Source organism: Solea solea, chromosome 7 (genome assembly GCF_958295425.1).
Source record: "Solea solea chromosome 7, fSolSol10.1, whole genome shotgun sequence".
In the NCBI taxonomy this organism is placed as follows: Eukaryota; Metazoa; Chordata; class Actinopteri; order Pleuronectiformes; family Soleidae; genus Solea; species Solea solea.
In genome coordinates this window covers 22120078-22132479 of record NC_081140.1, presented here as the reverse complement: position 1 = coordinate 22132479, position 12402 = coordinate 22120078, and the positions used below count along the sequence as shown (strand labels likewise).

The 12402-nt window shown below is 41.0% G+C and overlaps 1 protein-coding gene across 1 annotated transcript; it reads right to left on the bottom strand.

The window, feature by feature from the left end:
• Positions 1 to 6833: 6833 nt before the first annotated feature.
• LOC131462795 (protein FAM181B) lies at positions 6834 to 12324 on the bottom strand. The gene has a single exon (XM_058634321.1). The coding sequence runs from the start codon at positions 8179 to 8181 to the stop codon at positions 7195 to 7197; it is 987 nt and encodes a 328-aa protein (XP_058490304.1). The 5' UTR covers positions 8182 to 12324; the 3' UTR covers positions 6834 to 7194.
• Positions 12325 to 12402: the final 78 nt, after the last annotated feature.

Below are 12402 nucleotides of genomic sequence, written 5' to 3'. Positions count from 1 at the left end.
GAAACTGTGTTTTATTATTATAATATAAACTATGTCAAGGTATGTGTTTACAGGATTTGGAAAAGTCTAATTATGGCTATATGGCTAAATAATAAATGACACCTGTGCAGCAGTTTTGTTTTTCCATGTCATCCTTCTGATTGAGCAATCAATATATTAATCCGTCACACTGCAGTACATTGTGTGAAGTGTGATGTCACGTGAAGTGCTGCACATAATGAAATAAATACCAATCGATCACCCAAACCACAGCGACGCGCGACACAAACGCACCTGCGACGATGGGGAAAACGCCATCATAAATCTCACCACACGAGCAGCGAGGAAACACAAAATCAATACAACTAGGACAACAATTAAACACATGAAACACACCTCCTAAATAAAAGAGTTAAAGTTCAGTGAAAAGTACAACTTAAAATGACAAAGTGACAGACTAAAATGTATGAATTAAAAAACAAACGAATTATCCGTAGTCTAGAAAAGTTAAAGCTGCTCTCACAAGTTTGGCAAACTTCCTGTCCGTTAATAGAGATATGAGCATGTATTTTCCAAGACCACTCTAAAGAATGCAGACTCAATAAAGAAACAAGGTCATCTATCTCTGCTCTCGTGAACTCAAACGTGAGGATCATTATTCCCAGATATAAGGTCACCTGGCTAATCGAGGTGAGAAAGCATGTGACAAGACAAAGATCGGTTGCGATAACATAAACAACGTCCCGGGGCAAGCAAATGAAAATGCACAACGCAAAGCACTTAAATTCTTCTGTCTGACCTTCGCCTGCGATAACCTGCTTTGGATCGCAACCAAAACACAAAGACAAATGGCAGAATTTGAGAGGACGCAGGGCGTCATCAATAAGAGCTGAGTCACTTCTGCTCTCAGGTTTACAGAGAACACAGTTTGCTTATTCGGGTGTGAGGGAACTTAGAGCCGTAGCATTTACGTACACAGTTTCCCGCCAATGCTTTCTGAGCCTGGAGACGAGAACTGCGAGCAGCAGCATCCAAGCGACACATAAAGTTGTGCGTCCAATGTCTTTGGAGTGCTTCACAGAGGACACAAACAGTGCACTGGCACTGAGCCATCTGGGAACCTGCAAGCAGCAACCCCTGTTGCATCATCGCAGGCCACGCTGAGCCTCCGCACACTATACTTTTCCCGTAGTTGCACCACAAGATGAGCTGCATCATAAATACTCTAGCGCTTGTTTGTGTTGAGCTGTCGTCATGAGGCGCAGTGTTCCTCTCTGTGGCGATGCAATATACTAGATCAGCACTTTGAGGCCCGTAAAAAAAAAACAACCTCTGAGGCCGATGCTCGGATCGTGTAAACAACAACACTGCAGTCGGCAAATAACACTGAGTTTTAAATATTTTGTCACCAATGGTGAGTTATCATGATCCAAATAGTACATGGTGTAACTGAGAGGCCTTGTGTCATGAGTGCGGATCAACAGAATTAAAATGAACTTGTGACACAGTTGATATCTTTTAACTTTGAACAAACGATATACAGTACTGCCTGCAATACCGCCAAAGCCCACTAGTGGTCCACAGTTTGAGAAGCACTGTACGAGATATTCAAAGAATATTGTTTATCTCTTTTTAATTTTCCATTTTCAACTCTCCAGGTCAGAAATGATGTTGAAGCTGAGGTGCATCGACAAAAAGCTACAGATACGGAGCCACATTTTGACAAAATACATGCAACTTGTTTATAACTTCAGCTCAGTATTTCTCTTTTTTTTATTTCTTCTTACTTCATTTTAGTTCATTTCACAAAGGGAATGTTGACAATCACATCTTTCAGCAAGGTCAATGTGGTTAAAAAGAAAAACAACAAAAAAGACCCTGGATACTCTTCTTCTTATTTTAGTGTAAAAGAGGCTTCAGTTACTCGAGCCAATTATTCCGTGTGGTCTGAATGAAACTATTTGTTGTGTTAATTACAGTATTGTGAGTGCTACATACTCCAATTTATTCATTTGTCCCCCCTCTCTTCATTTTCATACAAAATTATTTATTGATGGCTAACAGGACGTGAAGAAGATTTCGACAAATATGATTATAGCGTTTCAGAAACTAATTACAGACCCATCCTCTAGATTTAAGTTAACCCTTTATAACACCTGAGCCTCAAAATGTCCGTCTGGACGTTTTTTTTTGTTGTTCCTTATTTTAACCATAAGAAGGGCCAGAAAATATCCTGTGAGTAAGTGCTTTTGTCCATTTTTTCTAGAATAACTTTCAATATCTGGCAGTTATTTACAATTTTACAGCATGTTGAAATAGTGTCTTCACAATTAAAAATGAAAAAACACTGTAGTCGTACATGAACACCAGATTGAACAGTATAGATATTTAAAATAACATTTGTTTGAGTCTGTCTTAACATCCAACTCTCTCCTCTCCGGTGACAAAGATGCTGGTAGATTACCATAATAACCACACGTTGGCTTTGACTTGCAACTTGTCAGCTTTCAGAAATGGTTGTAATTTTTCCGATAGCACAAATCGTCACGTAATTACAGTAACGCAAAGCGCGCTTGCGCAAACGCAATCGGTGTTAAAGGGTTCATTTGGCTCTCCCACTTTTGGCTTTAGTTTATCGTTCATCCAACGAACACTGACGCATTAAAATCAAATGAGTGGATTTTAAACTGACGCTATTAACATAATCTACATAAGAGAGTTGCATCTGAGAAACATGAGTAGCATCTGCTGGAGAAGGAGGCAATATTATATTTCATCTCGCCAAGACTTTTGTCAGCTGCACAGCTTGCAATTGTTATCATAGTGACGAAAACACACAAGATGTAAGCAGGCATACACACAACAGCCCGAGGAGGAAAGCAGTGCATCATCGCTGCTGAAAACCAATGCAAACTTGACTGGGAAGCGGCGAGACATGAAATGCATATGGAACGAAGCGTGCGCGGCTGTGCTGTAAGTAAAATCTCACTTTCATGAACGGGAGAGGAGTATCAGAAAGGGACACATTGTTGCTTTAAAACCAATATTTTCTGACGCTCACTGTCGGAGGCCTTTCAGGAGAAGATGTGAGAAATGCGAGGGGTTATTGTGAAGTCACATTTTTCTGCACTGACCTTGGTTAAAGTCTGTAAAGAACTCACAGTCGTGAGACCTTGAGCGTGTGGGGAAGTAGTCGTCAACAGCCTTTAGGCTGAAATGACATTTCAGAAGTTGACAAAAGACTCTTAAAGGTTCTGCACGCGACCTTCACAAAACTCCAGTGGCCATTAAAGCACAAGTCGGCTCGCTTTTTCGCCAGGAGCTCCCCCTACAGTTCTGGAGTACATGTTTTATACAACACCACCATAAAAATGCATCAATTATGTACCATTTTATCCGACACTCCCCTCTCCCCTTCCCCTTTCCTGGCCATGTGCATTTGTTTTAAACGGACAAACACAAAGTCGTGCATTGTGTTTTTCAATTCTCGCCATTTGAAAAAAGCCGGTGTGATGTTTAGTCGCGTGGTCAGGAAGTCATTTCCTCTGACAACGGTTTTCTCTGCTTCTTTTTCGCCACCTCTAACATGATGAACATGATGATGTGTGTGTGTGTGTGTGTGTGTGTGTATAGTGCCGTGAAGCAATTCATGTTCCTCGCGAGACCTCCTGATTCTGAGGGCTCTGGGACGAGGCTGGTTTTTCAATAACAGACAGTAGGGGGAGTAAAGACGGCCCCCAATCTCCTCACAACAACACATTTAACCATCACAAAGACTCCGAAGCTCCGAAAAATCCTCCCTAGTTCTGCTTTAAGGGAACTGCAGCAGTCTGTCGTTTGTACTTTAGCTGGTGACTTGTCATTAGCCTGTCACGCAGCGTTATGCGCCGTTGTACCATCCACTACTTCAGATTTCCAGTAGTTCTTCAAGTTGACAGAGCATAAATTCTGACTCCTCATCAGTATAAAAAAAAAACTGCACCACTCTCGATTTTGCCATATTTTCTTCCACTTTCTGTGTATCAGGTTATTCTATTATTCACAAGTTATAGCCGGGGAATGAGAAGATGTGCCAGGTGTATATGTATGGATACAGTAATTTGACCCCCGGTCACATCGTATCAGGGTGTGTTGGTCCGGCTTTAAAAAAATGTTTTAGGACATTTCAGGTGGACAAAGATGTACTTAAAGAGTCTGGTTTTAGTCAGACTAACACAAGCATCTGACATCAGTTTAACGACATCATAATGTATGTTATTTACCCCACATTTAGGGGAAGAAGCCAGGTCTGTACCCAGCATGATGTTGATGAGGAAACTAAGGTTGCACGGTTAGACAATGGATATTGTTCTGGTCGACAATGCAAACACAACAACAACAACAACTCTTTTAAATAGCATTAATGAAGTATACGTCTTCATTAAGTGATGTTTATTTTATTAGTTTTGCATCGGCTTCAAGACAACAACACAACAATTATAATAAAAAGCAGAGACTGCGTCTCACAGAAAGAAAGACAGAAAAAAAATAATCATAAACATCATAATCTAGATGATAGGTTGACTGTGGTTTGGCATGATGGGATTTAACTGGAAAAATGAATTGTTGTTTTTGCCTGTTTGTGGTCATATTGTGTGGGAGCCTCTCAAAGCCGTCTTTTTTTTTTTTTTCATCGCATTACTTATTTTTTTCCCTATAAATATAAAAAAAGAAAAACCAACATGGAAAAATTTAATCTTTTACACCAGGCCAAAGTGAAGGGCTATGTGAATATCCCCCGGCACTGTGCCTCCATCCTGATGGTGTTAACAAGATGTGAAGACTAGCTGTGAAAGGTCAGCGAGAGGGCAGGTGTGGATGGATACTCAATTTCTAGTGCAGAACAATGAAGGAAACAACTATAAAATGTAGAACTTTTTCTGCTGCAGTGTTCATTTCAATACCCTGTTGTATATATTTTATTTTATTTTATTTTTTTTGCCACGGTGCGGTTTGAATTCGAATATAAATCCTTACATCATCTGCATGCAAACATTATTTGGCAGGATATTCAATTACGTATCATGCTGGAGAAAATCCTGTTTCCTAGATATCTGGCTCTTGTTATTCAGGTCTGCGCCAACAGAGACCTCGTTAATCGCTTTGACAAACATTGCATCTCCTTTGTGCCATAAATCAAAGCAGGATACAGTTGTGGCTCTATCAGTGTGGGGTCTAATCTGAATGTATCAGCCGGTGTCAACGCGTGGACAGAAAATCCATACACTTTCTACGTCTATAGTTTGCCACGCATTGTTTTCTCTCGCTAATGGCATGGGATGGTGTTGACCAAGAGGAAGAGGAGGAGGAGAAAATATCAGCTTCAAAGACGAGCACCAACACTGTTGCCATTAATATTTACACGGTTGTATATTATGCCAACTGGAGGCTCGTCGTTTACCGTCGTTAATGCCGTCCAACCCGATCACTAGAGGACATATTAATCTGATAAAAAAAAAAATAACTAAGGAACTAAAGAGCCACTCAGCTCTGAACACACAAGGCCACATTTTCAAACATCACACACAACCAGACACTTTTCTTCCTGGATGGGAGTGGTTGACAGCTGGTTTTCAGTGGAACAAGAGTGCCATCTAGTGTTTTAGTTGTGCAACTGCTTGTGGGGGCTGCAGATAAAGGACTATATGTCACAGAGCATGAAGTGTAAATATGTGGTACATCTATTTATCTATCTATCTATCTATCTACATTTCTCTTCTATATGTTCTGTCACCACAACGTAGATTTCTTATCCATCTATAAATGCAGGGACCGAATGATTAAAATCTGTCATTATCTGTCATTGTTATTATTATTATAATTATTATTATTATAATAATAATTAATAATAATATTATTATTATTAAGTCATTATTTCAACGTCTGTATTTATGTTCCATATAAAAATGAAAAAAATATATAAATAATAGTTGTGTAATGGTTATAGTGACAGTCAGACACACCACAAATATACAAAATGAAACCAAGAAATACACAAAAAAAACCGTGCGTATTGCACTAGGTCAACTCCATGTTAAAAGGGAAAAAAGAATAAAGTGGTCAACCAGCAGAGGGGGACAGTGTGGTGTCATGGTGCCGAGTCTCTGGACTGTGGAAGGTTTCAAGATTAAATGTCCAGGCAGCAAAATCTCAATAAACGAATCCTCGCAAACGTCCAAATAGAGCTATGTGTGGAGTCATGGTGGCAAAAACAATGCATTTACTTCAAATTTAAATTATAATTATATCATTGTACATGATTAAATAATGTTAAAACTGATGTTAATGTAAATTAATGTAAAGATTGACACATTGTCTCAGTGCAAAAACTATAGGTTTTTGCCTTATTATAACCTTTACAGTATTACTGTGCGTAATAATGGAATGCAGCGATTTTATGACTATTATAGTTGCATCAGATGATATGCTAAATACACAAGTTCTAGTTTTTTTAATTGACATGTTTACAGACTAAGAAACATACGCCTTCATGCAAATTATTCAAGACTGTGAAATGCAAGTGCTTTGTATACCTCCTTGTATCCTGATGATCAGGCTTCACCAACCATGATGATGAAGAAAAAAAAACAACACATTGTGATCACGATAATAAAGACCAGCTTTATTTATTTATTTATTTATTTTTTTAAATCTTACAATAGCTAGATACATTGAGGCTTTCTCCCAAAGAATGGAAACAAGTGGCAAATCAGAATACGCTGAGAAAAAGGATTTCTGAGTTGTAAATGCTGTAACACAAATACATTGTTGTGATCATCGTTTCACCAAAAAGGACCTTCCTCCCTCCCTCCCTCCCTGCCTCCCCCTCGTGTCTCTGTGATGAAATAGTGCCTCGCTGAGAGATTGTTGTAGCATGTTTTGTCAAAATGTGACAAATTATTCTGTAGTGTCAGTGATGCTTCACGGCCTAAACAAACAAGTGCTGCCGCAGCTCTTGGGGTTCTGTGTTTGAAATGTTGTGAATATTCCAGTAATTAAGCTTCATTCCAATGAGGGGGAGAATAAAATAATATAGACCCTAAATCAGATATATTTTCAATGGAAAATGATGTGGTGTATTGAAACGGCATCAAGAGTGTGCAGCAATATTATTTCCTCAACAAAACAGCGTCAAACACTCTTGGACTAATGTTAAACCCTTGTATCTGCAGCTTCTCATAGAGATGAATAATTAGCTCTGTTGTAACCACCACTTAAATCATAAGTGACCTGAGGTATGGAGCAGTCTGTGAAGAAGTTGGGGAAGGTCAAAGTGCACAGTGCATTGTCATCTATTGGCCCAGCAGCAGCAGCAGCAGCAGCAGCAGCAGCAGCCTCAGACTGACAGTAGACAGGAGGCTGGGCTGGGCCCGTCCGCAGGCTCTCCCCTGGTTTCTTAGAGGGTCCAGAGCAGCTAGTCCACGGCTCTGAGTAGAGGAGACCACTGACTAAATGGTGGGCGTCGTAAGACACTGGATCCAGGCCTCCCATCTCTGGCTGCGGCCGGAGTTGCACATTTTGATATAAGTCCTGGTCACTGACCATGTTGCTGTAATCTGGCCCGAGGAGCTCGAAGAAGTCTGCAGCCTCCGGGTTTCCTCGCTCCAAATCCTTCAGTGTCATCCCAGACGTGGAGCTGACTTTGGAGCAGTTGGCAGGCTCGGTGAAGAAAGAGGGGGGCAGATTGCGGTGCCTCAGTGGTGGCTTCTTGGCTTTTTCGCCCCTAATTTCCTTCACAGGACTGAAGAGGGCTGCCAAGCTCTTGCTCTGTAAATTGGCCTGGACCCCGTCGCGCTTAGGTAGAGTTTTGTTCTGTAAAGGGCTGGGCTGGACTAAAGGGGAGCCCTGCCTCTTCACTGGGGCCTCAGCTATATTCCCCGGTGTTATGATGCCAGTGCACCTTTTGATCTGTTTCTGGAGATACTTCCGGTGGTTGACTTTCCTTTTGGATTTCACCGGCTTGTCCAGAGCCAGCTTGATGTTGCTGGAGGCTGAGTCTATGAAGCTCAGCAGGTCCCTGGTGGTCTCTTTGTAGTCTTCGTCGTTTTCTGCCTCACCCAGGATACTCCCATCCAGACTCTTCTCCACATCGTACTCCATCACAGACCCAGGGAAGCAGAAGTTCATGAACTGAGGGTTCATGATTGCAGTCTGAACAGCCATTACTCTTCTGAGCCCGGCGGCTACACCTGTGGAACCCGCTGTGATTCCTGGACTAAAAGTTTCTTCAAAGCATGTCTTATCTCCTCACACAAACACTTAGTCCTGCTGCTGCTTCCTGTAAACATTCCCGAGGAGAAGTGATGGGCTCTGAGGAGAGCAGGGAGATCTTACAGGGGGCTGGACTAATGATGTCAGAACATCAAAGAGGAGGGGCAAAGGGACTGCGGGACTTAACTCTTTGCTTGTGCCCGACCACCTGCATCTAAGAGGGATTTGTCTGAAATTCCCTGCTGAGTTGAAGACAATAACCTCTGTCAGACCCCCCCCCCACCACCACTACCACCACTTTAACTGTTTGTGTGTGCTCTCAACTAAAAACAGTGTCATGAAACTGGAGGATATTACTGTAGTGGAGAACAGAACAGCTACTGGAGGACTTATTCCTTACATTTATTTTTTTTATTTATTGCTTTTTAACAAAATGCAAATAAAAGCAAAGTTTTAAAAAAAAGGTTGATTATTCACCAAAACCCTAATCTAATCAGCGCCATTATTCCCGCTTTTAAACAGCTATTCATTCACCACGCCTACTTATGTGCTTCCTGTCTGGATTACTAAACAGAGGTTAACTTGTAATCTAATTACATGAAGGCAGTGAAACAAACAACTTCAGTGCTATACAGTAACAAGGAAAAAAAAGGGAAAAAAAAGGGCCTCTTTTGTGTGGGAAAAACTCTGTGTCCAAACAGATGCCACAATCTGGAAGAATCTTCCCAACTGTTCACTTGTGTCTTAATCTGCTCATGGCAAAAGTTGATTTCTAGTGCATTCCCAGGCCAGTGGGAATTTCTGCCCTGGCCTGACAACTATTATGGGCTGCCTTTGACATAAAGCCCTACAGGGTCTAAATAGCCTCTATTCTTTGCCCGGCAGTGAAAGGGAGCTTTGTGCCAGAGATTCATTAAATTGCACCTCACAGCCCCTTCGTAAAATGGGTCTCAATAATGAACAGTCGATTTAACTAGAAAAGCTGCCGGAGCTGTTAAATTAAAGGGGAATAAAGTGCAGTTCAGGCTCAGTGTGCCAGAAGAAATGTTGACCTTACGAAATCCTCGGTATGAAACTTCTGTTGTAAACAATAATACTGTTTACAGGAAGTTTCTTGGCCAGTGCTGAATACAATAAACCGTGTGTGTCCCGCAGCCAGATCGCTGTGTGGCCGAGACTTAGCGCAGTTCAAGAGGAATTTCAAATGCAATTCAAGCTCATTTTGGACTGCACACAAAAATAGCACTCTGTACATTAACTCTGTATAGTATAGCAATGTTTCCATACATCCCAGCATCTGATTGTACAACACCGCAATATCTTTATTCTAATCTTTAAAAGGGACGTTTTGTGGCTAAAAGAAATGTTTGCATGTTTGAGGTGAGACCGACAGGACTGAGGAAAAATAAAGTTGGAAAATATGTTTCTTATGTTAATTCCTGGGTATGAACAGAAAGAAAAAGTGATACATTGCAAAAAATAAGAAAATATAACCACTATTAGGGGAAAATTACTTGTTTCAAGCTAAATTATCTGCCAGTGCAGCAATAACATGGCACTTTTCTTGAAACAAACTAAAAATATTAATAATTATCTTTTTAATTATTGATAATTATTGACTTATAAGTAAATAAGTCCAAAAAGTGGTGCGATTAGATAAATACACTTAATTCAAGTCAAGTCAATTACACTAGTACATATTTTATTTTTTTGCAGTGGCACTGAAAGGAAATCCAGTATCAGGTTACAAAAAAAGAGTCTGGCAAAGTTCCTAACTGGTGTCCAAAGACATGAACTTCTTCTTGCGGTAAGTTGGAGAATCGATTGTAAAGTTTGCACGGGTCACGACCCAAACTAAAAAAAGATTGTTACACAATCATCCTGAAGTGATGTTTTTTTAATTTAAAACATTTGGTTTTTATTACTTTAATACTGTCTCATAATTGTATTGGTAAGGACTATTTGTTGTTGCTTTAATTTCTTTCACTTTAAGAAAAAAAAAAGGTGTATTAACATTTGGTATTTGAGTGGCTTTTACCTTTATGTTTCTTTTTTCTTGCATCTGCTTTGTCTGTGCTATATACACACAAAGTAATCACTGTGAAATGCTGGGAAATGACTATAATAAACGTAAATGAATGTGGGAGACGCACTGAATACTAACTTATTTGAACAGTTCAAACACGTTGAGGGTTAATTGCAGTGACGCGGCGGAGGACAAGGCCGTCGGCTGCAGAAGCATCAGAACCTCTCATGGATTCCTGACCAAACTGGTCCTCCTTCCTTCTCTTTGTAAGCGGCACTGCTTTTTTGGCAAAGTGACATCATCGCAGTCGCGGCAGCCATTTTCCCCGCGATTCAAAGAGGTTTCTCAGCTTTTGTGCTGGTGGGTCATTCACATCAGTGGCTGACGCACAGATCCCGGAAACAAGTTGCTCTTGTTACATAAAGGCTGACGGGGAGAGAGGACGGGCTGCTGTGGAGTAGCTTGGAGAAGAAGTAAAAAAAAATACTGATGAGGTTTTTCTACTTTGGAGATTTTAATGGGGGGGGGGGGGTTATTTGCTAATTGATTTGTTAAATTCCTGTAATAGACCAGTGTTTGTTTTAGCGTTAATCACAAAGGTCAAACTATGGATTGCATTTTTCTAAAAACTCATTATGTTTGGACCTTAAGGTGGAGCAAGTTTAATTCCTGCGGCGCCCTTTTTCCCCACCACCAGCAACTTGTTAAGTGCACACATCCATATTGTTGAGATAGTGTTAAACATTACCACCACGCCCTCCACTTCCTAAGAATTCACTTATTCAGCAGCACCCATCCCCGAAGGTGCTGGGTGCTCAGTGCAACGTGATGTGACACACAGAGGCCTAATCTCTTCCTACTAGTGTGTGGTCCCCGTCTAAGCAGGGACAGACTCGGGAGTCTGGGGTCGAGCGAATACTAATAACAACTTTGATTGATGGCCGGTGTCAGAGACATAGAAAAGGCTGACGAAATTAATGACCTCTCAATGTCCTGAGAAAAGTTTAAGGAGGGCGTTTAGTAGAGAAGAACCAATCCTCCCCCATGTTTAGCTGTGTTTCTTTTAAACAGGGATGTCTGAAACGCAGTCAAGCCTGTGACAAAAATGTTGAGGAGTCAGGCTTTTCAGTCTCCTGGTGGATAATCATCCCACATACCAGCGCAGGACGTGATCCCACAAAATCCAGTGCACAACTTTTTAATAGCCCTTACTATAATTACCCCTACTATAAATGTACAAAGTCTTCCAGGATCTTCCTGGAGCCAAATAGGATGTGAAAATATACTAAATAGCCACCAGGGGGCAACTCCAGTGGTTGCAAAAAGAACTCAGTTTGAATGGAAATCTAAGGGCTTTCCTGTTGGTTTTGGATCATGATCATAATGTAATGTTTTATTCATCCTGACCTTCTACACACGTGTACAGATTTTCGTGCATGTATGATAATTGTGCTGTTCAGGGAAAATTTGAATCCATGAGTTTTGGGCATGGGAAAGGCCTCAAAAACACGATTTGGAAAAAGAAGAATGATAATAACTCCCTGCATTTCAATAGAGTCCTCCAACAACAACAAAATCACCAAAAGTTACTCACAGGAGCATCAAAGGTGAAGGGGGTTACCAAAAAGGCAACTGGCCTGAATTGAAAGAAGATTACAGGACGATTCTGTTCATTGCCAAAGTTCTTCAAGAGTCAGAGGCTTTTATCTTGACATTTAAAAACTGCGACTTCACGCTGAACTACAAAAGGCTTCCTGCTACCTGCCGAGTCCCTGCATCAACTCACTGACTCACTCTTAACCTTCCATCAACCCCTCTCTCCACCTCTCTGCCCCCCCCAGGAGCTGTATTAATAATATTACTAGCAGGGGGGAACAAACCAGTGTCTATGGGCTACCTTGGTGCAGCAATTTAGAGCTTTAATGGCAGCCGGTGAATGAATGTGTGCATGGGGGAATCCCACAGGTTGGTCCATGGGGGTGAGGTTAGCCAGAGTAGCTGCAATAACCTCCCACCACTTGCATTATTGCCCTCCTCCGATTGGGTTTTTATTAAATCTCAAGCACATGCAATTGTTCCTGCAGGAGGAGGAAACTCAAAAGCCCCCACTCTTTCTAAAATATGACAAAAGTGTCTTCACAATGTTG